A 27930-nucleotide genomic window follows, 5' to 3' on the forward strand; every position below is an offset into this window, starting at 1 on the left:
TTTCTGCAGATGAGCTTTTCTTAGCGATTCCTGGGCAGGGTTGTCCGTAATGTGCCGTTTGTTTACAGAACAGGCACGTGTTAGTTTGTCCTTGATATGTACATAGAGTTCGCTGTATAATGGTATCACCCCCTTCTGTTGTGTACTGCAGGGTAAGGTAGGAGGGAATGGGTTGGTCTACCCGCATTCTCACCATAAAAACACCATTTGAAATACCTGGAAAGTAGTTCCTCCACGTATCCTCCGTAATGGATTCCACTTCCCCGAAATACGACATCGTGGTGCCAAATGATGTAATTTAACTTCCACGTTTCCGTTATCCATATACACAGGGATCTTGATTTTTGCGGTGTCACAATCCAGAACGTGTTTCAAGTTGTTTTGCGTAATGAATCTTTTTGCTTGGGCGAATTTGTTGAACGTTATCAGCACCGCGTGTCTGACGTGCTCCAACTGGATGAAACGGACGTCTGAAAACCGAAGCTGTATTTTCTCCTTCAGCAAATGTTCCACATCCCCAATACTCGGTCTTATGCGGAAAGACCGGAAATCAATGGCCATTTTGTTGTCGAGACTCAGTCATCTTGATAGAATAATAGTAACGGTTCCCTTTGTTCTTCAGACAAAGCGCACAAGAAAAAGCAGCTGCTTGCGCTGGCTTGGGTAGCAGCAGAGAGCACACTGGTATTGTGACTGATGCCTTTGGTGGGTGAGAATAGACTGATTATTAAATCTTATGGCGTTTTCGTTTTTTCTTGGTGCTACACCGGTGTAGTGCAAAGAAAAAGATAGACTGATTACACCCAAGTTAGTTTGCCAACCAAAAAAAAAGGTCGCTAGAAACATTTTGAAAAATTTGGAGAAGTCTTGTCATATTTTTTGTACTGCGACTTTCATTTTCATCGCATACCCTTCATTACATATGCTCTCGATTAATTGATAGCAGCTACTCGATTTTCTCGATTATCCCGAAAGCTTGTAATCGATTATTGATTTTCGATTATTTTAGAAATAAATCGATTATTTGCGTTAATCGAGTAAGAAAAGACATCACTATTTCTGCGCGTATCCTGTCGGGTTAGTTGAGCTAAAGCGAACTCGGTTTCGCTCGCGTTTTTGACAGGAACCGAGCAAAACCCTGGCATAACTCGGACATAAACTGTGCATAGATCCTGGCAATTCCTACCTGGTAGAATTTAGCACGAATCGAGCAAAACATCTGACAAAGATGTGGCAGGAAGCGTGCAGAGATCTTGGCTGTACATTTCTGGCTGGATTCTGGATAAAAGTGAGCAGCATCGGTTGGTTTAACCGCTTCTGTCAGAACAGAGATGCCAGATTTGCAGACAAGTCTGCAAATTCGCAGACTTTTAATTTAAACTGCAAATTTTTTCGATGACGCAGATATTTGCCGATTTTTTAGTTTGGTTGCAGATTTTTCAGTTTGGTTGCAGATATTTATAGATTTTTGAATATAAAGGCTTTTGGTTACACTAGCTTTCCTGACATTTCTCGACAAACATATGATTACGGCCTAAAAGCCAACTGTCAAAATCCACTTTAAATGGAAATTCCGGACAAACCGTTACGCGCCAATCAGAGATGTTTATAGTAACCGAAAAAAAATTTTTTTTTCTTTCATAAACTGTTGTGAACTGTGTTCGGCTAGTAACGGTTTGTCCGGAATTTCCATTCAAAGTGGATTTTGACAGTTGGCTTTTAGGCCGTAATCATATGTTTGTCGAGATTTTTTGTTCTTCCCAGACTTTTAAAATTATTATTGCAGCCATTTGAAAAAAGTACCTGGCATCTCTGTGTCAGAAACGGTTGTTGCATTTGAGCGAATTCGTTGCCAGAATTCTCGCACAAATCGCGCAAAATGCTCGCAGAAACTCTGCCAGCATCAACTTCGCTTTGCTCAACTTTTGCTAACTTTCTGCTTGCCACGCTGACCGGGTATTATTTTAAATTTTTTTTGCTGTGTTCCGATTAGGATGTTAGCCGGCATTATGGCAAATCGGTACAACCCTAGGTGACATTTTTCTGATTCACTTCATCTGTCATCCAACAGCTTATTTACAACTGCGTTCACAAATTTTCGCCCGTTCCGGAATTTCGCGTTTTCCGCACGGTTACAGGTTCGGTTCCTTTTTTTATCCTCTACGGAATAAATCTCCGCTTGTTCGGACAGTCTCCCACGATGGGTCGCAAGCGAAAATCACGAGCTCCAGTTAAGATCACCCGTTCGCCGAAACAAGCAAAACAGAGTATGACGCCAGTAAAACAAGATCAAGATGCGATTGGCACCGATGATAGTTCGGATGCGATAGTTACGGATAAGTTTCCACCAACGAAGCCGCCATCTCCAGAATTATCGGCACCGGTGCCGCTCGATGATATGACGGAACAAAACGAGGCTTCGGATGTCAAACCGCTGGACAGGGTCCGCCAGTGGATGATTGATCAACAGCAGCAGCAGCAAGTCAACGAATCCAATTCGATAGCTGAATTGGACGAAAATTCAGCTGAAGAACCTTTGATAGAGGAACGCTACCCACTGCCGGAAGATGGAGCACAATCGACTGTAGTATCGGAGGTAGTTGCGCCTGGTCCAACAAATTCGTAACGTGATTGATTGATATATTTTTACTGTTTTAGGTCCCACTGCGATATCGGTTGAAAGATTACAGCGAAAAACAGATCACCAACTCGGTGATGTATGAGTGCGAGTGGCTCAAATGTGGATTCGAAACGACAGAGGATATAGAATATCTAACGCACGTCGAGAGTCATTTGGTTGGCTATATGCAAGGAAAACGGGATGTTCGTGGTAGGTTGATCGGGTGACCTATAGCTTTGCTAGAGTATATCCTTGTAGAAACACAAAACAGTAGATTTTTCTTTCTAAAAATTATTGGATGGTTCATTGCATTTCTTATCTCGTTACAGACCTTCCCTGCCTGTGGGATCTGTGTGATTTTAAGACACCAAACAAACGTGATTTGGAAAGTCATGTACACTTTCATGTGTATCACAATCGGATGAAAACGCATGGTGCCAGTCTGAGCAACATCATTAGCATTCCAAAATGCAACAGTGATAGCCGTCGAAGAAACAGTATCGATATGTATCGGATAACGTTCCAGTGCGAGTGGGACGACTGTGACGAAGTTTACGGCAAGGCACAAGAGTTTTTCACCCACGTGAACAATCACATCCAGGATCAGTTCCCGATAGACAAAAGGTCTACTAAGGAACCTATGATGTGTCAGTGGGCTGCCTGTAAGCAAACCTACAAACGGTGCAGTATTGCACTCGAGCATGTTAGAAGACACTCTACCGAGCGCACAATTGGATGCTACACTTGCGGAGCATTGTTTGTATCGCGGCTCAAATATATAGACCATTGCAAGCGTCAGGTCGAATATCACAGTACGTAAACTGAATTTGTATATTCAAACCTATACTAATGAGTATTTTTCAGATCGCGAGTATCCCTGCACGCAATGCAACAAACTGTTTGCTACGAAGCAGCTAATGGTGGATCATAAGAATATTCACAATAAGAAATATCCGTGTACGCTCTGCCCGATGAAGTGGCCTTCGAGGAAAGCGTTATCGTACCACATACGATATAGACACGTAGAAGAAAAACCATTCGAATGTCACGTCTGCCATCATCGGTAAGTTCTAGTTTCAGTATTTCCTGTAGTAATTCTCAGCCACTGATGACATATTTATCAATAGAAGCTCAAAATTAGCATCAGTTCAATGCCAACAAGAGTTCAACAAATATTTGAAAGAACACGCAATCGCATTAAGCCGTATCGATCCGAAATTTCAATTATAACCCAATTTCTTCGGTTCCCTTACAGGGCTGTAACCGCTCGTGATTTATTCATTCATAGAAACATTCATGCGAATTTATTTCGGTGGATGTGCTCTGAGGAAGGCTGCAATGTGGCTTACAAATCCGAAATATCGCTACGAAAAGTATAACTCCTTTTTCTTGAGCTGTACAAAACAATGAGAACTACCAAATAATTTTCTTACAGCATATATTGACGGCACACAAGGGTCTCTCCCCGGACATCTACGCGTGTCATCTGTGCCCCAAGGAATATAAATGTGGAACATCACTGTCCAAACACCTGCTGAATCTGCACCAATGCGAACGACCGCCGGGCCACGTTCGTTTCCAATATCGCCAAGATCATCTGGATGAGAAATATAAACTGGCTGCCTACCTAGACAGCAAAATTGCCCAATCCAAGACTGACATAGTAGTGGTCGGTTCTTCCAGTGAACAATCGCAGCTTTCAACAACGGCCGAGTCCGGATCATCGGATTTCCTTGATCAAACAACGTGGACCAGTTACTCGATTCAATCTTGCAAATCCCTTGATGTAGATAAAATTGCGATTAAAATGGTTCCCGACAAGGTCCATCCAAAAGAGCCACCCAAAGCGCATATTACAAAGTCTGAAGTTTTAGGAGATTTTTCGCTTAATGATGAACTATTAAGGAAACAGGCCACATTTACAAGTGAAACAAGTATTGAAAAGAATCCCCGTAAGGTCTATGCGAAGGCAACACCCAAAGCTGGCCGAACAAAGTCGGAAATCGTCGAAAATGTTTCGCTTTTCGGCGAAACAGCAACGGAACAGTTCGAATACGAAGGTGAAATTGGTGTTGTAAGGTCGGGTGAGACGTCAAACGTTGACAGAATTGCTATTAGAACGACTCCCGAAGAGATGTATATGGAGCAGCCGTTTGAAGTACGCCGAGAAAAAATAGAAATCGTGGACAATTTCACCTTTACTGAGCAAAATGCAACAAAACAGACTGCATTTGAAGGTGCAACCGATGCGTCGGATTTAGAAGAGACATCTGACGCCGAACAAATTAATTTTAAGATATTTCCTCGCAAGGTTTATCCGAAAGCCACGCCCAAAACTCGCCGAGAACATCCAAATACCAAAAATACACTTCCGCCGCTTGCAGACGATGATAGGATGACCACATTATACCTAAGCCCTAACACATCACGGCAGACAGTACTTGAAGAAAACACAACTACAAATCTTCAAAATTATCCGTTTTTAAACGAAGAAATTACGCCATGCAATATTCAAGACTCATCGTCTTCAGCTGCGGGCCGATCCGATTTGACAAACAACGTTATGGGACACGATAATGCGCAAACCACAATCAACAATGATCGAGTCATTCCAAAAGTAGAATATGATTCCAGCGAACTTAGCATGAGCAGTAACGAAGCAGCAACGCAGGATTGCAACGACCTGATTACGGAGACAGTCGGAGAATACACCATTACTATGAGCAGAACTGATAATGAAATAACAGCCAGTACGCCAATGAAAAACAGGAAAAACAAAATGAAATCTAAAACGCCGACACAAGGCAAGATCGTATCGCTGGGCGATATGGAGCTGATCAAACCGTATTTGGAAGTGGACCGTTCGGTGATTATTTCTATTGACGAAACCGACCATGCGGGAAATGTTCTTTCAAACACAACGATTGACTCGATTGCATATAGTTGCAAAAACGACCCGAGTTTTAGTGGGAATCCACGTTAATTTTAAGCAAGGACCGTTTATTTAACCAATTTTAATGTTGATTCTTATCTACTATATTTCGGAATATTCGTAAAGTTGGATTGTAAATGATTCTGACAAAATTGAATTGTTTGATGAACCTTGAAAATTTCCAATAAAATGAATTGCAGGAAGCGACTTCCACCGTCGACATGACAATTTTCGACTTTTTATGCAAAAATTTCTACAATTCGGTGAACCCCTGTTAAGGCAAGTCGCAATCGTGCTGTTGAACAACTACATCGCTGAGGGATGGTGAAATTTAGTCTCCTTGTTTGTTATTTTTACCCATAATAGGATTGAAAAATCCAAAACATCATATCATAATCACTCTAAATTACAAATTATTTTTAACTCGAGTATTACAAAGTTCGGTTTTAAAATCTCTTGCTCTGTTAATGATTTAAATCACAGTTTAAAGATAGTTCAGGAGAAAAACACAACAAAGATACCGCATGATTCGCAGGTTACACTTGTTAGTCCCGTGCATCTAAATCAGGAATCAGACGATAATACAACAACTTGAAACCGCAGTAACTAATAAGAACCTCCAAATAAATGGGATGTGGAAATGCGATAATCATGTGTTCTTCCAGGGACTTCATATCCTAGGGATAGTATACGTGTTACAGTCGTACTCGTTGGTTTGATCACCAACTAACCAATTTGATTCGCTAGTTGGAACAACTGAGAGACAGGCAAAGAGCACAATGAGCGAAATGCGCCGATCAAAAATAGAGCAGCACAGAAACACAGCGATATACAGATCACCCGCACAAAAAGGAACTTGAAAACGGAAAAGCGAAAGATCTGTGTATCAAGAGATGTACAATTTCGCACAAAGAGTCACCTTCAAGAGCCACTTTTTTATGCCTCCCCTCACTGGAAAAAAGGAGGAAAGTGAATCAATCTATAATTCAGGTAAAGTTTGATCGGAAGAACGTTTTTAATATGGTTTTTGGTCGCCTTCCCTACTTCCTCCCGCGTTAGACGAGGATGCACCCTAAAGAGCCTCTTTATTTCAACTTTTTTATGTGTGCAGCCGGGGAGTAGAATGTACACATGGGAGCAACACACATCGAAGTGAAGAGGTTTATTGTAAAAGAAAAGAGCGGTGGTTCGCATGAAAAGTGCAAAGAGCGTTTTTATTCGTCTCTCTGCCCATTTCTTCTTTATTTTTGTTCCTGCCCTACTAGAAATAAGAATAATGTTTTCGTCTGCCTGTAGTAAGATTTCGTAGCTCGTGGCTCCAAGCGGGAATAGGACGACGATGAAGAAAATACCGAAAAAACAACTGCAGTTGTGTTTTATCACGAAACAACTTTCTGTATTTGGAGAAAATTTTATTGCTCTATTTAAAAAAACTGCAACCCTTGGAGTTGGCTGGTCGTTAGAATATTGCGAGGAGGAAGCCAATACAATATTGCGAGGAATTTAAGCCAAAGATTTCGTTCTTATTGGACCACGGCTCCTGTAGAAGAGCGATGTCTTGGCGCTCTTTGGTGAAGCTCCGGGCAAGGATGCTTGTGGCACCCTTTGCAAGGTGGAGGTTCACTTGAATGCAGCGATTGCTGCTCATTTTTTCGGTGTTTCTTTACCGTCGATTTTTGCGGCCAATGTTTCGTCCCGTTTATTTCACCGACGACTAATCACAGGCTGTGCGCTGTTCGACGTTCCAGTGGCCTTTTTTGGCCCAGTATTTCCTTTTAAGGTCGGAACAGAATGACGGCGGCAAAGCGGCATGCGCATTTTTTCAATGTAGGGGAATACGTTTGGCAACCCACAATGAATGCGTTGCGACAAAATCGGTATTGTACTAAAACCTAGAGGCGGATCACTCTAGAAATGTATAACAAATTTGCATCAAATTAGAAAAAATGCATTTAATTTCCATTTTTGCATCAACTTTGCACTCCCTCGCAGAAAAGTTTGTTTAACAAACGTCCTACCAGGGTGGCCAGATAGAATTCCTTAATATCGGTAGGGTCACTAAAATTTTATCGGTAGTTATCGGTAGGCCGGGTTGTTGTCCCAAAAACGTAGTATTGACATAGAATTGTAAAATACAACACAGATCTCAGACCAAATCCACCCCCAAAAAATGAATGTTGAGTAGGATGTGTCCAAAATCAATAAAAATCGGTAGTTTTCGGTAGGAATAACAAAATATCGGTAGTTTTGCCTTGGTCGTCTGTGAATCGGTAGGAAAGACCAAAATCGGTAGGACTACCGATAAATCGGTAGGTCTGGCCCTGCGTCCTACGCTGATTCACTTTGTTCGACGTTTTGTTGAATGTAGGGCTAATTTTTTGTAGGGTTTTGACGTCTTACACGCAACGCAAAATACATTGCACGCAACGCAAAATACATTACGAATTTCTATTTTGATGGAAAGACATTTCTTTAGCTAATTTAGCTGATTTTTAAAAATGCATCACAAGTGATCTGCCCCTAGACTAAAACGCATTTTTTTTTTAAATTTTGGAAAATCGCGACGCGGCGAGGCAACAAAGCAAGATTTTTGTGTTGTTTATGAGTTTGTAGAAGTTTTTTATTACCTTGGAGTTCTTTTTTAGAAAAATGGCGCACTGCTCCATAATGTAGGCAATAAAAAATAAATTTTAATTGCAATTGGTATTAATAATTATTTGATACAAATAAAATCATCATCAAAGGGCTATTTTTGGATAAAAAGTATGACACGAATTGCAATTGCATTGCAATTGTATCAATTTCAATAAAAGTAAATTGGTATTTTAAAATGAACTTAAATCAAAATAAACTAATTCGGATATAAGTTGTGAAAGTTACATTACCACTTTACAATTACAACATATGCGAATTTCTATTCGCAATCGACTATGAATATACAAATTGCCATTTTAAATGGAAAACTGAAAAATGGGAAATTTAAAAACATGATTAAAGTTAAAAAACCTGAAAAAGAAAAAATTGAATAATGGGAAATAGGAAAATGAAAAGTAGGAAAAATGGGAATTTAAAAAGTGTGAAAAAGGGTCAAAAGATAATTGTAATATAAAAATGGATATTTGAAAAATGCTAAATTGAAAGGAAATTTGCACGATAAAAATGAAAAAATTAAAAATTCCATGCGCCAATTCGTACGTCAGCTGTTTCTCAAATATGGTTGCGAAATGCACATATATCGCCAATCGCAGATGTTGAGAGTAAACAAAAGAGAAAAAATTTCTCTTTCATTAACTTCTATGAACTATGCTTAGCCAATAACGGTTTGTCCGGAATTTCCTTTCAATGGGAATTTTGACAGTTGCCTGTTAAACCGTAATCATATGTTTGTCGTGATTTTTATATTTGAGACACGGTTCGTTTATATAAAATGGGGTGTTGCTAACAACGCTTAAAATATGCTCGCATGCTAGTCGAATAGCATGCACCAGATAATTATTGCTTTCACAAAATCCATTATTTTCTATATTTATAAGAGAGTCGCAAGTTATTTATAAGAGAGATCAGACAGTGCAAAAATATAGTCATTTCGGACAGTACAACAAAAGAAAATTGCAATTAAAAGCTAAGAAACTATCGCGGTAAATTTTTTTGGAACGGTTCCCGTTTAATGAAACATTTGAAGCATTCTTCTTCAAAAGTGACATCTGGAGGTAATGAATTTTAAGTATTTGAAGTTGAAGAAGTGAGTAAATCATCAAAATGCAAGGCGTGCATATTTTATTTTAGCTTTTATTCATCTTCATAAAGATCCAATAACGCAAGCTGTAAATTCTACCTCTAAACCGCGAGCCACTAACGAGGACATACGTTGCCCAAGGTAGTTGCTGAACTCTTTATGACGATTAGATTGTTCGTTTTTTATGGAGGTACAAACGTCTACAAACACGTTTAAAATTTCCGTAGGTGAACCACTCCATTAGATTTTTTTCCTCGATGGCGGCACCGACGGGAGTTCTGGTATGTCCAATAGTTCCACATTTTCATACTCTGGAACGGTCTCCTGCGTCTCTGGTTTCGACTCATCTTCTACGGACTTGGAAATGTAGTAGCTGGTGGTGCTGATATATGAAATCGGAAATAGTTTTTTGTACAGTAATAAATATAGTGATATTACCTTCGGCGCTTGCAGTGGCTCGAGAGGAATAACAGTTCCTGATACAGGCCCCATTTCGGCTCATGAACCTGCAAGCTGCCTGCGCCGGCGGAAGTCGCCGTTTGTTCGACCTTTGTTGATTCTTTCAAATAACGGTCTCTCAAGTTTTTCCATTTTTTTATTCGTTTAATGAAATATAATACAAAATTGTTTTGTGTAATATGAAACAACTAATACAATCGGGTTCTTTTTGGTAGTATTCTGATACTATGCTATATTTCACCCTAAGGAGCAAAATTGGCTAAACACCAAAATTTCTCACAAGGACGAAAATTTTTGGTAAAATCACGTTTGACCAGTCGTTCGATTGAAACACAAAGTGTGTTTTAGTTTTTAGGGATTTGCGTCAAGCCGGCGCTAATCTATTCCGACAAAAAATTAGTGTCGGTTTCTGATGAGACGAAGTCGAAACGCACCCATGTATGTAATAGTATTCTGATAACTTTTATCAGCTTTAGTAATAGTATTCTGATAACTTTTACTGGATTCTTTTTAATTGCACTTATAAAAAAACAATTCCTGCTCCGAAACTTCTTCCACGGGATCCGGCTCGTTCAAAGAAAATTTAACCGTAACATGAAGAAAAATCAGCGCCGTCTTTGTTTGTTAAGTGTCAAAAATCCCAATACTTTACGAACCACTATCATCATTTGGATTGATGACACATCTAGAATAAAGAAATTTGAAAAAATTGTGCCAGTTTTTCATATGCATTGGTAGCGGGTGTCCTTACGAGTACACTCATATCATTCTTAAACCTTAATTATTCTTTAATGATTTTTAAATTTAAACAAACCAAATTAAATTCAACCAACAAACTGACAGTTGTCCTACTAAATGACGTATCTGCTAATATCTCGTTCGCCTCATTGTTAACAGGGACAGCACCCCACACAACAAGATCTGGTACTTTGTCAATCCGCTAGTAGCCTCCCGGATAGAATTTTACAATAGCATTTACCCTACAAACAATCATAAAACAATAAATATTATAGTTATTACTGTTTCAACATTGTTCGATGCCACGTTCTCACAGTAGATTTACAATAAAATTTCATGTAACAATAAATTTCACTGTTCGGCAAAAAACTGTTACAGCGCATTCACATTAAATTTTGCTGTTTTCGAGAAAAAAATGTATGGAGAAAAATAGATTTTTTAATGTTAAGATACATAACCACCCCCTATTTTACATTGAAATTTACTGTAAAAACGTTAAAGTTTATTGTTTTTGTATTGTGGCATAACACTAAAACTTACTGTAAATTATTGTAAAATTACTGTACTGTCACAGTGAAAATCATGGTTTTGTTACTGTACATTTCTATTCGGGCTGCCATCCCAAGATTAATCTGCAAACTATGGTAGATCTGATAAGGCAACCTATGGAGTCGTGCAAGTCTCATGGGTTTGGATGTGTTATTGCTCTAAAAGGAAACAAACTAAAAAATGTTTTTTTCAATACTTTTGGGCCAAAAAATTGAAAAAGGACCGAGATATTAACTTACGGTACTAATCTGCATCAGAAAATGCCTTAACCCGCACACTCCTAAAGATCCCTATTGAGTGACAGTTTCGAAGAATTGAACAAACACTTTTAGAAGTTTAAGTTTTAGAAGTTAAGAGCTTTCAAAGGAATTATACATCCGTCATGGGTGTTAACACTATATCTAGAGTGTTTGGTTCATGATAAGGTATCTCTCGAAGGGTGATAGAGGAACATATTTTGGGAATTTTTTTTTGAGGTTTTTGATAAATTATAGTTTATAACCGTCTCCACATTTTTAACCCTCAAAAAGGCAAGCGGGTCTCAGAGGCCCGGCACGTTACAATTTTTTAGTTACAAAAAAAATGTGTATGCCCGGTCGAAAAAAATGCGGACGAACATGGTCAGGCGATTTAAAAAGTTTGACATTTGACTCAACTCGCCTGTGCTAATTGCCCCTAGGAACAAATGCAATTTGCGAATGCGATTCAAAGGCAATTTCAATACTTAGACAAATTTACTGGCGGCTGAAATGGACTTGGTTGTTTTTCGCGTTTTTCAAGCATGGCGGTTCATGTTTGTCTTAAGCTTAAAATTGTTTTTTTAACAATTGACATGTTCTCGCATGAATTTTGTTTGTTTCGTGCACTTCATTAAGCCAACGAATGTGGGAAATTGTGGAATCATGTTGGATCTTGGTGTGCAATATCATATTCACCATTAATTCTTCATATAGTTCGGTGGTGTTTATGTGAGTAGATAATGAATCCGAAAATAAGTAATATTTATTATTTTCAAATAAGGCAACTAAAAGCGATTAAAAAGCGCGTTCCGTGGGCGATTTAAAGGCGAGTAGGGCGGCAGAAAAATGACGGCGGCAAATCGCCCAAATGTTGCATTTGAAATAGCCCCCAAATTGCCAGCAATTTGCTGGCAAATTGAAGGACAATTTGCGCATCCGAGTTGGCAAATAGCCCCTCGTTAGCCAGCAACTAGCCCTTTTTGACTGGGCAGTATAAGCTAGGGCGTGGAAATTTTGATAAGTAGCTTTGAAATCTATAACAAAAATAAAGAATTGTGAAATTTTCATCTATGGAGTGAAGCGCAGCTATGTTTGAATTTTTTACATGCACAAAAAGGCAAGCCGGGCCTGGTAGGCCCGGTGTGCATGCAATATTTACTATCACTCAACAAATAAATCACTTCGCTTTTACATGAAAAGATATGTGAATCTCATCCACCAAACTTTTCACGTACATTTTATAGGATAGACCGATAGATCAGTATCTGGCTCATCAAATAATATTTATCTAGCTTACCAGGTCAAAGTTACGTGTTTTTCATATACCTGGGAAAGGAAATTCACGTATTAATTACATGAAGTCAAACATATTATGCATGTTTGTGTTTTAGTAATTATTATGTGAATCTCCGTTGCGCAGTATACAGAAAACATGTAACTTCTATTTGATGAGCCAGATAAATTTTATCTTTGAAACAGATAGTTTAATTTGCATGGTATTAATATATAACAATAAAAGTATTTTTAATTTTTAAACACTAAGATGTTTATATGTATTTCTTTGATTATTTTACAATTTATTATAAGGCATGCATTTAAACTAGAACTTAAACACATTCCATGGCACATACCGCACTAAAAAGTAATTGATCCGTAACTTTGGACCGAGAATTTGGCTATTCGTCCAATGGATCCCTGAAATTAAAGTAAATGGAATATCAGATTTATCTATCATGCAAATAAATTCAACAATACAAAGCTTTCGAAGAACACAACACCAACCCAGCAAGTTGTCGGTTCACGGTTGATTTTTTCGTACATGAAATTCACATAAGCTGGATTATCAAAGATTGACGTCATTTAAAACTTATATGCTATTCACATAGCCGCTACATAGTTGTTAGATGTGATTTATATGAATCACGTAATCTATGTCGAAAATGAAAACATTTGGATTTATGTGAATAATCACATGAAATCAAAGTGATTTATTTTTTGAGTGAGGAATACCACGAGTTTTATACATTAATATTTATCTGAAAAAAACATTTTGATGAGTTCATCTTCATATTAGCAGGAATTTTTTTCATGTTTTGATTGATTTTGTCTTTTTACCTTTTCTTATAAGAAAAAAATTAAAGGGTTGTGTACAGGACACGACCACGGTGACATTAAAAATATAGCTTTTTTATCTATCACACATATCGACACACGTTCTTGTTCACTCGCCTGTTTTCATATGTTACAATTTGCTATATACCCTCCCCATTAAAACATAATTTATTGAAGGTCTTTTAACGGTAATCTATTAATTAATCAAGTATCTCACTAGGTGATTGGCATTATTTGGCTGATCCATCTAGTAAAAATAGGCTGGTCTGTCCAGAAAATATATTCAAAAGAAAAGTTCCATATTGAGAGCTGTGATGAGGAAACCCACGCCCGCCAACGGAAATATACAGATTCTCCATAAAATATGAAATTTCATTTTCCATTTAAATTTTCAATAATGTACTAATGAACTTAAGTAAACAATTTTAAATGTAAGTATTTCTTGATCGATTAGTGGTGGAAAAATGAAATTATTTGATAAATTACATTGTTATGCAACATTCGCACTACCAGTTAAAACGGGTTTTTATGCTATCTTGGTGACATTTTTCTTGTTGCTAATTATTAAAACGTGTTATAACTCTGTAGTGTAAACATTGTATTATTAAACCAATTCTGCAGCGTTTTATGTTATATAGGTGTTTTATGTGGTAATAGGACTGACATAATTATATCTTCAGTACAGCGGTTTGTTTCATAATTTAAAACAGATTTATTTTAAAATTTAAATTAGTATACCCAACCGTATTTGTTGTATACGTTAAAACGCAATTAGAACTGTGTTTTAAATACATAGGGTAGGACAGATATTCTGACTGGTTAAACTGGGAAAACAATTTTAAGTCCAGTAACGCTTAAGACATGGCTTGAATTTGAATCGAAAAAGAACACCCGCTTCAACTGCTGCTGGGACGGTAAGTTCTGTTTTAAAATTTTCCGTTGTGTGCAGTACGAAACAAAAGTGTTTGAAATTAGAAAACAAAAAGTTCTGCTGAGAATGTGATTGTTTCCGATGCAATTACACTCAGATTTTTCACGCAGGGGATACAGGCCGTGTAAATGAAAACCGCGTAAATTTAAAAAAACGCGTTAATGAAAACCGAGTAAATTTCAAAATCCGCGTAAAAAACCTGAGTGTACTCTCCTATATAAAATACTACGCTGCTGAACAGTGCAATAACTACAGAAGCACGTTGTCAGATGCCTTACTGATAAAAAACATATAACCGAAATATGAAACATGAATGGTTAATAGGCTCTTTACCCTACGCAGCTACAAAGCGCCGTAAACATGGATTAACAAGTTACAACGCACACGCATGCATAAAAATAAATACATTTTTTTCAAACGCAACACTCTTAAGGTTCAAGTTACCGTTTTTAAGCATGTGTTAGAATTGAACGCTTGGTAGTGTGCGTAGGAAAATTTGTGTTCAGCTTTGCCACCGGATTATCCATATAAACCTTTTTAAAACTCTAAAAGAAGAATATCAGTCGATTTATTAGATTATCACGATTCAATTCATGCAAAATACCTGTTGGAAAAACCATCGGCTTAGCTGGATGGTGCTTTTGAAAACGTGGCTGTGGTTTTTTCATTGCGCAGTTGTGTTGCGTACCCCCGCTCGGTGTGGTAGTGTGATAAAAAATCACAGCCACTTTTTCAAAAGCACCATCCAGCTAAGCCGATGGTTTTTCCAGCAGGTATTTTGCATGAATTGAATCCTGATGATCTAATAAATCGACTGATATTCTTCTTTTAGAGTTTTGAAAAGGTATAAATGGATAATCTGGTGGCAAAGCTGAACACAATTTTTCTTACGCATACTACCAAGCCTTGAGGTAACTTGAGCCTTAAGCAGCACACACCGTATTGAATTAAATCCAAACCACCCCGCCCACCCACTTTGCAAATCATTCTGTGACACCATGCTGGTACCCGACAAATCCGCACACGGCCACCGCTGCCGAAAATGCATAGCGTCTACCGCTTATTGTAGTGCCCAGACACTGCAGCCATCTTACCCGTTCGACATAAGAACAAAAACTGATTCAAACGGGTACGCGTCACCTCTATTTATAAACTAACCGTATATGGTTTAGTCACTTAGGTGCGAGTGTGTGCAAATGCCAACGTTACCGAAAATCGATAGCGCTTATTGCATCGCCCGGAGACGACGTTGCTCGTGTGGGATAAGAGCAACAACTGATTTAAATGGACATGCGTTGCTTCTATTTATGACTTTTCGTGTTTCATTGAGCAACTAAGCTGCCCTCTTTTGACGGCTGTGTCTGAGAAATCTGCCTCACGAATGGTATTTTTCCCGTTTTTTGTGAACTTTTTAATTTTACCAATTTCCAAAAGTCTACTTTTATTGGGGAGATATTAAATTATTACCAATATTTAAGTTAGGTGTTACTGAATCGGTTGGTGTATGAATGATTAAAATCCATCTAGTAATATCGGAGTTATAAGCGTGCAAACCTTACATAGTTTCGTTACATGGGAGATAGTTTAGATTTTAGAATGACACCTAGCCCCAGATAGTGGAGTAAGACATTTTTAATGTCAAAAATCTTGAAAGTTTGAGCGAATTCTATACATTTCTTTTATAAGAAATGTAAAAGTAGCATACGATAATTACGTGTGTCATATAGTTTTGGGTAAATACTTTTATTTCACCCACTGTGGTCTACCTAACTCTGTCGTTATTGTCTATTGTTGTTGTCTATTCTTTGTGTTATAGTTGTCGTAATTATTCAAATTGTAGGATCTAAAAGCAACAAAAAATTGAAATGGCTATAAGACGATATGCCCATGTTTTCAATCGTCTCAAAGAATCTGAAATAATGGAAGAAATTCGAGCAAATTCAACAGCAGACGATTCCGAAACTGATTTACAAAGCGAGGAAGAAGATGTGAATGATATTGCTTCCGACGATGAATCTGATGCAGACTCGGGAGAAAAATCTGAATATGTACTCCGGTTATGCATCAGAAGAAATTAATAGCAACTCAGAAACATTTATTGGTCGTGTTCAAACGAAATGGAGCTCAGAACCAATCGACAGTCAACGTGATCTTCCGAGTACTCACCTTTTGGAAAAATTGACCTTTTTACATCCATCCGCCTTATACGCTGAAATCGGGATTTGCTGCGTGTTCGTACTCATCATCCTGTAATTCCGGATCCGGAAGTAGGATCATTTGGAAATTCAACAGCAACCGATGGGAATGCTGTACCTTTCATTTGAAACCAAGTTTGTAAAAATCAGTAAAGCATTCGCTGAGAAATAGGTATGAGTTTATCTTAGGAACTTGGTAAGTTCCCCTGGGGCATCAAGAACCGCCATAGCTGGCCAATGTGGTCGAAGTGCCTTCGGTGGGTCATTAATGATCTAGACATGCAAAGCCAAGTAATGTTGCACATATTTTAATATATATTGCATCATTTGGACATCATGGTGGTATCAGTTTCTATGGAAACTTGCTGTGTGATTGTGATTGTACTCTTCAACACGTAACTCCAGAACCGAAAGTCGGATCAATAAAAAAAAATCAATAGCGACCGATGGGAAGGCTGTACCTTTTATTTGAGACTAAATTTGTACAAATCGGTCCAACCACCACTGAGAAAAATTGGTGAGATTGTTTGCCACACACATACTTCCACATACATACACACACACATACAGACATTTTACGATCTCGACGACCTGCTTCGAATGGTATAAGAGATTTGGCCCTGCGGGTCTCGGTTAAAAAGTCTAAATTTCGACCGATTGCATAACCTTTTTATATGAGAACGGCAAAAAGGAGTTTGAATTTAGACGGGCCTGAGAGGCCCGGCTTGCTCTTTAATGTTAGGATTTTAGCTTGCCTTCACAAGGGTTAAAAAGTTTGGAAGTATACATGGGTCAGCCAAAAATGACTTATTTTGGACATGATTAAGAGGTGTCTCCAATCAAAAATAATGTTTTGCTATGTTTCCATAGTAATATCACTTACACTCTAGTTTAATAGGCCGTACATGTCCACAAATCATCAATGTTGTTCCTTAGACGCATCTTAACATGTTTTAACAGGTAAACATAACCTTAATTGCAATAGAAAATATCAAAACCAAGGAAAATTAGTAGTATTTTTTCTTGGTTTTGATACACTTTACCACATAAAAATCCAATTAACAAATTTTCTGTTGCGATTAACTATGTTCACCTGTTAAAACAGGTTAAGATATGTCAAAAGAATAACGCCTGTTGTGGGAGGATAAAATTTTTTAAAGGACTTCAACATGAGCTCCATACTCGAAATCCCCAGCTAGGTAGTTCCAATAAATTTGAAATAAGGTTCTGCTCTACCGATCCCACCCCTCGTCCGTCCGTTAGTAAGTAGGACACCAGCCATCAAGATGTCCAAGACATGAACTGAATAGGTCAATGCTAGCAAGGTGCAGTCGCAAGACATTAAATAGTAGAACTACAATACAGTCGTGATTCGTTGGTTGGGCCACACCTTTGTCCAACTAACGAATTTGATTCGTTAGTTGGACAGACTGACAGATATCAAAAACTCTCCAAATGAGACGTTATTGGTGTAATTGCGTCTATTCACATCTCTAATAATTGTTAGATTGATCCAAAGAGAATAGTGAAAGAGACGCAGAGTGAAAATCAGTCAAAACGGCAACACTCCCTTTACGATGATTTCAACACTAGAATTTGGCAACCGTTTCCAAAGGCAGCACTTTAAATGACTCCTATTATATTTTGAAAACAAACCTTTTGTCGATCGTTGGATTTGTTTATCAAACGATGTGCATTTCGAAACAAAGAGATGAAATAATTCTAAAACTTGTTTTTACTCATACATAGACTCTAGAATGCACCTTACAATCACGATTGCACTAAATTCTGACGAAAATTCAAATTTTTTTTTGATAGATTTACAATACTTATCTCCTCCAACTCAGGCATGAGTAATGTTTATTTACATTGCACGATTGGTCTGCTCAATAAGGTATTTTTGGCTTCACACTATTCGTCTCTTTTCCTATTCTCTTTGGATTGATCGTCAAAGTGAATTTGACATAAGATTTTGACATTCAGATGCTCCAACTAGCGGAGGTCCAACTAAAAAGCGGCCCAGTTAAAAAGCGTCCAACCAGCGAATCACGATTGTAGTGGATTTAATTTTTCATTACTGTCACTGACACTAGCAATATTGATATTCACAATGTAAAAGTAATGTAATAGCTTACATTAATATTAGAAATAAGCGACATTCCGGATTTATCGGTTTCCTGATTGAAAATTTCTCCAAACGTGGTTTTATCATGCTCAACAGCTTGGCGAATATTTCCGGATCCATTCGGACAGTCCGAATAAAATATTCAGGGTCTTCATTCCTCATCAACTCGAAAGCAGTCTCGTACAAATCTTTTCAAACAAATTTAGGGGACCGCGGGGCAAGTCCGACACCTTAAGCGCAATAATTTTTCTAAAATTCCACAAAGCTCCTAAAATTGTATATTCTGTGCATAATCCTTGTTTAGGTGGTTCTTAACAAAATATAATTTTTTCAGCGTTTCAAAAAATTGAATTCATTAAAAGTTATTGGTTGCCAAAAAATGGAGAAAATTGACATTTTAAAAACGCTGCGGGTAAGTCCGACACGCCAAAGGGGCAAGAGCGACCCCCTTTTGAACTTTCTTTTGTCCAATTTGTTCCATTAAAAATGTATTGTGTATGTGTGATAAAGTGCAATTATGTGTATATGAGTATGTGTGATGCAAACGCACGCTTTCTGTTGTTTAATCGCGTAACAAGAGGAAGAACATTCGAATGCGTGGTGTTATGAATAAATATTGTTTAACGCATGGTTTATATTATGGTACGGGTTTTCTCAAGTAATTCTTTCGAGTTTTATTGCCACTTGTATAGCCATTATAACGAAGAAGAGCTGTTTTGCAAGCAGATTATATACGCTGTTACTAGGACTCATTCACTTAGATGTGACGCACGCTTCGTAGTAAGCTATCCGGTTCGTGTTGTGATTTTTCGGCACACTGTTGATCAATAATATGTTGTGATTTTTCGGAACACTGTTGATCAATAATCCGACGGTCAATGAAAATTTTTCATCAATATTATTTCAAAATCTCATATTAGATTATACTTTTCATTTCTTTTTGTAATATAACTATGAATCACGTTCAATTTAATTCTTAATTTTTTTGGTCGGCTTGAGATAATACTGATAAATAAATGCAAAAAAAAACATAGTTTCCGTGTATTTCAATTATTAACATGACGTAATTATAGTATAATTGAACACAACAAATATACCCAGTCGTTTGTATTGAATCAAAAACGAACCCATTCATCTAAACACCGTGTCGGTCTTACCCCACCCAAAAACTGTCGGTCTTACCCCAACAGCGCACATTTTGTTAAATGCTCAATTAACAGTATTGAAATACTCAAACTTATCTTCAATACACACAAATAACGATATGGAGAGTAGAATAGAATGTGTGACACAAAAACTGGTAATTTTCAAAGCTTTTGTGTTATTGAAACCTTAAAATGTATCAACTAAAAATAACATCCAAAAGCGCATCAACTTTGCTTTCGCTTGTTTTGTTTTTTTCGTTGACGTTTAATGAATCCATATGGCATCGATGTGTATCGAAATGCCTAAAATAATCGTACTAATAATATCCTGTCATTATTGTATGATTTAAAATTTGATATCTGGGAAAAGTCGTGGGGTGTCGGGCTTACCCAGGGTGTCGGGCTTACCCCCAGTTCCCCTACTATTCGTTTAAGAAAGGCTTCAGGAAATAATAAAGAAGAAAGTTACCTTCACTTTCCCGCACCTGGTTGGAGGGTCTCACCCACCACCGTCCCTTTTGCTTGCCGTTATATTTTTGTGGATTTTGTTAAAATTAGGATTGAATATCAATAAATTCATTTTAGCGTGTAGAAGACTGTAGAACTGTCACTTAATGTTAGGCATCGATAAAACACCATGGAGTGCGATTATGGTTAGGGCAGACAAAACATATGCAATGTATCTCGACTTTTCTCGAAGTAATAAAAGAATCTGAATATTATTTTGGATCTTATTTTTGTACAGCTTTGAGAATTCAGAAGTCCTGACAATTTTTGTGCTTAATCATAGGCGAAGCTTGTTCGCGGGATTGTAAGCGATCAAATATTGTCTTTCAACAGGTTATGGGCCCAGAATCTGATTAACCTGTTCGGATAGTTTTCCGTCGGACATATACGTTAGGATTTGATTCAGTCTGGTGCAATAGCAAATTTCTTCATAGGAAGAATGGAAAATCGGCTTCGAAGAGTAGCTGTGCCTCTTGTCAATAGGGACGAAAAATCGTTCCCGTTTTGGAAAAAGAGGATGGAACAGCATCTGAAGCAGGAAGGATTAGCGCACACGTTAGTACGAACACCGCCAGAGGAGGAATTTTATCTTCCAGCGGAAGGTGCGACAGCTGAACAGGAAGCCGCCAGAAAGGTTGTATTGGAGGCTCGCCTTAAGGAAGATGACGCAGCGGTCAACGAATTTTGGCTGGCATTGGATGACGAGGCAATGGGCCATGTGTTACAATGTCAGTACGCCAAAGAAATTTTAGATCGGCTGCAGCAGATCTTCCAACCGAAGGGGGCAGTTGCTGGGACTTCGTTCTAAGCTGTACACACTTGGAAATGTGCATTTTAAATCGCTGAAGGAATTGTTCGGTGCTCACGAAGAGCTTGTCCGACAATTAGAGTCTATGGGAGAGGCAATCGCTAAAGCAGAAAAGCTGAATACGTTGCTAGTGGCTATCCCGGAGCGTTACAAGCCTTTACTAGGTGCTCTTTCAGTTGTCAGGAAAGAAGAGTTAGAACAAATGTCTCTGGAACAGGTGAAGAGAATCTTCTTGGACGCAGTGGAAACTGACAAAAAGCGTGACAAGGATGATCCGGTTGCTATGGTAGGTAAAGGCCAGAAAAACAGTATCGTGTGCTTTGAGTGCGGAAAATCAGGACACAAACGTCGCAACTTTTTTGTGTTTCACAAAAAGAAACGAATGGAACAGAAGAACGAAAGAAATTCGTCGGTGAACATGGCTCTGATCGCCAGACAAAAAGGAGCATTTATGGTTCGCGTTCCATTGGAGAAGGTCGACCATAAGAAAATCATCGCTATATCGAAAATGCAAAGAAAGCCGATTAGCAGGACATCAAAGGAAAATCTTGATAATTATGCTTGGGATGCGGAAGTTCGAGAGCTACTTCAGGATATTCCCGTGAAGTTTCCGTGCTATTTGGACTCAGGTGCCAGTCAACACATGATTCGCGATGTGGCAGCGTTCCAGGAGCTGTGGGACATTGAGGCAGCTAAAATTGCTACAGCGAAGGACGGAACAAGCATTGAGTGTAGACGTGCTGGTAATATGTATTTAAATTCAAAAGTTGGCAATAAAAAGGTAAGATTGGGAGTGTACAATGGTCTTTTAATTCCGGAACTTCACTGCAACCTTCTATCAGTTTCTCGCATCGAGTCATCGGGTAAGTGTGTTTTATTCCGAAATGGTGGAGTTTTCATTTTAGACGAAAGAGGTGAAATTATCGTTACTGGAAAACGAGTTGGTGGTCTTTATGAATTGGATGTGTTTTTTGGATTGCGCAACAGAGGAAGCGCATATTGGAAAATTGAATACTAACTTCGAACTGTGGCATAAAAGGTTTGGTCATTTGGGGGAGTCTAGTTTAAAGAAGCTATTGGCAAATGGCATGGTTGAGGGGTGGAATTATCAGCCATCAACTTCTAATGGAGGCTTAGGTCTCTGTGATTCTTGCATAGCTAGTAAACAGACAAGAAAACCATTTAATAGTGATAAAGTTCGTTCTAATAGGCCATTGGAACTTATTCACTCCGATGTATGTGGGCAATTACCAGAAACGAGCTATAATGGCTCTAAATATTTCGTCACCTTCATAGATGACTACACTCATTTTGTTATTGTTTATTTGATTGAACGTAAAAGCGAGGTACTTCAAAGATTCAAGGAATTTGAAGCATTAGCAGGGGGTCATTTTTCATTAAGAGTTTCGAAATTGAGGTCAGACAACGGAGGCGAGTACTATGGTAAAGAATTTAGGGCCTTTTGTGCATCAAAAGGGATCCAAATGATACCTACCGCTCCTTACACGCCACAGCAAAATGATGTGAGTGAACGCATCAATCGGACATTAATGGAAAAAGCAAGAGCCATGCTGCATACGAGCCAGGTTCCATCTGAATTTTGGGGAGAAGCGATTTATGTTTCAGCATATTTAACCAATAGAAGCCCAACAAATTCATTAAGAACATTGAAAACGCCATATGAAATGTGGTTTGGGGTAAAACCTGATGCGAAAAAGTTAAAAATCTTTGGTTGCATTGCTCATGTTCATGTGAACAAAGAGCTTCGCAATAAATTAGAAAATCGCAGTGAAACTTTATGTTTTATGGGATATGCACCGAACGGATATCGGCTATGGGATGCTGAGCGAAAGAAAATAATTATCTCTAGGGATGTCATTTTCGACGGATCGAAATTTTATTTCTCTATGGCCAATGAAATGGTGGGTCGAAGGAGGTCAAGTGATTATTGCGTGACAGATTTGCCAGCAATAGTGACACCTGAGCCGTTAACTCGTTCACCCAACAATTCCATACCAGAAACAGAAAATGACGATAACTTAAATGACGGGAATGTGTTTGTATTTTTTTTTATTTCGATTATAGAGGTTTTAACCTTAAGGTCATTCGCCTCTCCGGGTTAGAAAAATCTCTTATGAAAAATTTCCAACCCTATGTGCGGGGTCGGGACTCGAACCCAGGAGCGCTGCGTACAAGGCAATCGATTTACCAACTACGCTACGCCCACCCCTGATGTGTTTGTAGATGCAAATAACGAATCCGAGGAAATTACTCCTAACACTCTACGACCCGCTCAAAGAACAGTCAGAGCACCAATCTGGTTAGGAGATTATGAAACCAATCTGGACTCAATTTTTATAGCATCACAAAATTTTGAAGAAATACCACAGACTATAGAAGAGCTAAAGAAACGTGACGATTGGGCAAAATGGAGTGCTGCTATTGATGAGGAGTTGGACCTTTTAAATGAGAATAACACGTGGGAGTGAGCAAGCTTCCGGAAGGAAGAAAAGCTATTAGCTCTATGTGGGTATTTACAATTAAAGATGATAAGAACTCTAATCGATATAAGGCTAGATTAGTAGCAAAAGGTTGCTCTCAACGTCCGGGATTGGACTATACTGAAACCTTTGCCCCTGTTGCCAAAATAACAACTATCAGGACACTTTTATCGATTGCGGTAACAAAATCCTTATTGATACATCAAATGGATGTAAAAACGGCTTTTCTCAACGGAATATTGAATGAAGAAGTTTATATGATTTTACCTTCTGGGAAGGATGGGATTTCTAAACTATGTAAACTCATGAAAAGTCTATATGGTTTAAAACAATCAAGCCGAAGCTGGAATTGCCGGTTTGACGAAATTATAACAAAATTCGGATTTGTGAGACTTGGGTACGAGGCGTGTGTATACCATTCTACTTGCAAAAATTTAATTATCGTTCTTTATGTTGATGACATTCTTATATTTGGGAAGGATATTAGTCAAATTAATTGGATTAAAAATAATCTCTCGAAATACTTTAAAATGAAGGATTTAAATGAAGTGAGAAATTTTCTTGGCCTGGAGCCCATAGGCACCTTAGAAATTTCACAAGAAACATATATTGATAAAATTTTGGCTAAATTTAGGATGAATGAATGCAAACCTGTAAACACTCCTATGGATCCAAATATGAAGTGGGTTAAAAGCAATGAACAACAGACCTGCTCCCCATATAAGGCATTGTTGGGTTGTCTCCAATATTTGGCATTAGCATTACGACCTGATATATGTTTTCCTGTTGGAATTTTGAGTAAATTTCAGAGTTGCCCTACGGATACACATTGGACCGGACTAAAAAGGATACTTAGATATCTGCAGGGTACAAAGAAGATCAAGCTTATCTTCAAGAAGATGAAAAACAGTAGTCCGCTTATTGGGGACCATTCATAAATTACGTAACGCAAAAATTGCCCAAAATTGACCCCCCCCCTCCCCCTATGTAACAAATTGTCACAAATTTTTCCATCCCCCCCTCCCCTGTTACGTAACAAATTCCAAGAAAAAAAATTGTTTTCTTCGATGAAAACATGTTACGTAACGATCTAGTTAACACCCCCTCCCCCCTATGTCACAACTTGTCGTACACCCCCCCCCCCCTAAAAGCGTTACGTAATTTATGAATGGTCCCTTGGTTACGCCGATGTTGATTTTGCAAACGACGAGGATGAAAGGCGGTCACTTTCTGGATGCACATTTACTGTCTTTGGGAACATTGTGTCATGGTCAACGAAACGACAACAAACCGTTAGTCTGTCAACTACAGAAGCTGAGTTGATATCGTTGTGCGCCGCATCGAAAGAAGGAATTTGGTTGTCAAATTTATTGTGTGAGATTGGAATAAACGCCGTTCCATTCACAATATATGAAGACAATATTCCTTGCATTAAAATCGCAGAAGAGCCTCGAGAACACCAGAGGTCGAAACACATCGACGTGAAATACATGTATGTAAGGGAATTGATAAAAGATAACAAGCTTGTAATTAAATACATATCTAGTGATAAACAACTTGCTGACGTATTTACAAAAGCTGTGAACAAACAAAAGTTTCAACAGATGATTGAGTTTCTAGGAATGAATTATTGAGGGGAAGTGTTAAAATTAGGATTGAATATCAATAAATTCGGCGATTTTAGTACAATTCGCGTTTGCCGCTTTGCCACAATGCCACTGTCATTCTGTTCGGGCTTTTACCCAAGATGGAGAGAAAGGTGGGAACATTTGACACTTTTGAGTGTATTAGTATTATACTTGCAAAATTAAGCATGGCGGCCGGGGCCCTTGAAGTAAACATCAACATCCGAACGAGCGGCGCTCGATGAAAAGTGAGAAAAGGCCGAGCTTCACCTCGGATCTACCGATTTGAACACTTATAGATGCGTTTTACCTCGAAAAAAAACCGATTAAATTAACTATGACCGAACCGAAACAAAACTTATGGCAACAGAAAGGCCCACTATAAATATGGACCAACAGGTCTGTGCCACAAAAAGAGAGAGAAAAAGGCCCACTACCTCATTTCAATATTAATTCGTCAAAAGGGCGAAAGTGTTTTTTGTGAACAAACATGTTTCGCTCATTAGTCCGCTGCAGAGTGGAATTTTATGAAAAATATGAGTTAATGTAAATTTTTACCCTTCGTAGAAGTAATTTCAATAGTTTTCTGCTTTGAAATTATAGTAAATTAAGAGAAACCATCAAAACAAAAGTTTATTTACAAATCTTATTCGCCCTTTTGCAAATTTAATTTGGATTTGTTTGTGCTTTTCTTCTTCATATCCTCTTGTTTTTTCGGCCTCATCAAAGAAAAATGACAACCGCACTCACACCTGTATCCGTCTTGGCCTTTACCATTTGCGCACCTTTGCATACAGGAGTTTTTCGATCCTCTCCTTGTGTATCAGTTCGTGAGTCGCATACGATAGGGTGCTTTTATGTATAGCTCATGAGACGGGCTGCCACCGCTGCAAGCTTGCTATGATCAGAAGTCCGTCGTGAGGTGCTCCGCCTTGGGTCACCTACAGACTGTAATGCTATTCTCGTTCGTTCGCGCGTAAAAAGCCTTTCTCATTCACGCGAAATAACGAGAACACTCTTAGTAGTCCCTTCGACGATTCATACTCACCTGTACTGCCGTGATACGCATAACAGTCCCACCTGCATAGGAACCCATAGCAAATGCGACTGTTATGCGGATCACGGCAGTGTACTCTTTAATCTAAATCTCGCTTTCTTGTCAACATTAATATTTGCAGCACATTTTTATATGATAGACATCAAAACGGACAGGCCCAGTGTGGAAAGTTTAAGGGTTATAAGATGATTCAATATCATACCACAATCGAATTATTCATATAATAAATTACTTAACCGCCGAATCTTTTTTAACCTTGAGGGGGAAGAAACGAGGACAACCGTACCGACAGTTTTAATTTAAATTGCGATGCGGCAGAGCTATTTGCATCTTGCCCTGGTTAATTAGCCAATATTTAAGCGCCTATACGCGCTCTCATGTAACTGAACACATCTATTTTTGGTAGAGCGTGTATAAACTAGATGGTTGGTACACTTTTTTGGAAATCGATCAAAAAAGACATGGGACTGATATGCTTTTATGGGCTGAAACATAATCAGACTTCCTAAGGTTTTCGCGGCTGTATTTCTATCTTTCCCTTTTCCTTCCAGATGCGTGACCAAGTCGGACCTTAACGAACACGTGCTAACCCACGACGAAAGGCGAATGTTTCGGTGTGAAGAGTTTGGCTGCGACGCCGCGTACAAATGCCAAAAATCTCTGAAAAAGGTAACATCCATTGCGTAAATGAACATTCCAACTGTCCTGTTTCTCTATCGCTTCATCCATTTTTCAGCACGTTGACTCCGTTCACTACGGCATGGGTCCGATGATGTACGCGTGCCACCTGTGTCTAAATCAGTACAAGTCGGGTGCCAACCTGTCCAAGCATCTCACGAAAATTCATCGGTATCAGAAACCTCCGGGATACAACCGCTTCACATACCAAGCGGACCGGGATGGCGTGTTTCGGTTGTCGACGTTCGTTACCGGTGAAAAAGTGGATCACTCGGACGATGAGTGCAAATCCGAACCACTATCGCAGGACTCAATGCCGACCAAGGAGGATAAGAAAGAAGAAACCCCTACATGGACGAGCTTCTCTATCGAAAAACTTGAGGCAATGACTCGTAACACGATCTCCATTGAGCTGAAAGCCAATGAAGTTTTACCGAAGGCATCTCCCCCGGCTCATCCCCCATCCAGGAAGCATTCCAGCACGCAACCAATACTGCCAGTGACAAAAAGTGAAGCTTCTACGTCGACGAAAGGCTCGAAAAGTGTCGATGACTACACCGTGATGAAACGATACATCAAGGAAGAGAAAACGGTGGTCATTTCATTTGAGGAAACCGACTCGGCTGGAAGTGTTATACGAAGCGAAACGGTGCAGACTACTGAACTCACACCGGATAAGCTACTGTCCAGCGGTCTGTAGGCGCTAAGAAAGCTATGTCGAGGGATACTGTTGATTGTTCATCTTTCTGCATGCAGACAATATGGATTTTATTTATTTGACGCGGTGAAATTATGACCTACTCATGCGCTGAGTTCAGATTTGGGCGAAGCAAAACTGACGACACAACTAGCTTTTAATGCGATGGAAGCGCCTCTTCGCCATGTATTATGTCATATGTTAAATTATGTTTTAGAAATCGGAGGATTCTTTTCAATGTATTCGTTTTTTTAATATAAAGATAAAACATCCAAA

General features: G+C 38.7%; 1 protein-coding gene across 2 annotated transcripts; it reads left to right on the top strand.

Moving 5' to 3' along the window:
• Positions 1-2057: 2057 nt before the first annotated feature.
• LOC131684634 (histone H4 transcription factor) lies at positions 2058-27930 on the top strand. 2 transcript variants are annotated; one of them, XM_058967660.1, is made up of 6 exons: positions 2058-2596; positions 2659-2830; positions 2950-3432; positions 3485-3683; positions 26831-26948; positions 27016-27930. In XM_058967660.1, exons 1-6 carry the CDS (start codon positions 2201-2203, stop codon positions 27655-27657), a joined length of 2010 nt encoding a protein of 669 aa, XP_058823643.1. In that variant the 5' UTR covers positions 2058-2200; the 3' UTR covers positions 27658-27930. The 2 variants fall into 2 exon arrangements, with proteins under 2 accessions (XP_058823643.1, XP_058823642.1); XM_058967659.1 differs by lacking the exons at positions 26831-26948; positions 27016-27930 and adding exons at positions 3876-3993; positions 4056-5780.

The sequence above is a fragment of the Topomyia yanbarensis genome, chromosome 2, assembly GCF_030247195.1.
Source record: "Topomyia yanbarensis strain Yona2022 chromosome 2, ASM3024719v1, whole genome shotgun sequence".
Classification (NCBI taxonomy): Eukaryota; Metazoa; Arthropoda; class Insecta; order Diptera; family Culicidae; genus Topomyia; species Topomyia yanbarensis.

What these genes read in the sequence shown, in the direction of transcription:
- LOC131684634 (XM_058967659.1), top strand. Translation starts at nt 2,201, where the DNA reads ATGGGTCGCAAGCGAAAATCACGAGCTCCAGTTAAGATCACCCGTTCG. An exon ending in AATCGACTGTAGTATCGGAG is followed by an intron (nt 2,597 to 2,658) that starts GTAGTTGCGCCT and finishes TTACTGTTTTAG; the next exon opens with GTCCCACTGCGATATCGGTT. An exon ending in TGTCACGTCTGCCATCATCG is followed by an intron (nt 3,684 to 3,875) that starts GTAAGTTCTAGT and finishes GTTCCCTTACAG; the next exon opens with GGCTGTAACCGCTCGTGATT.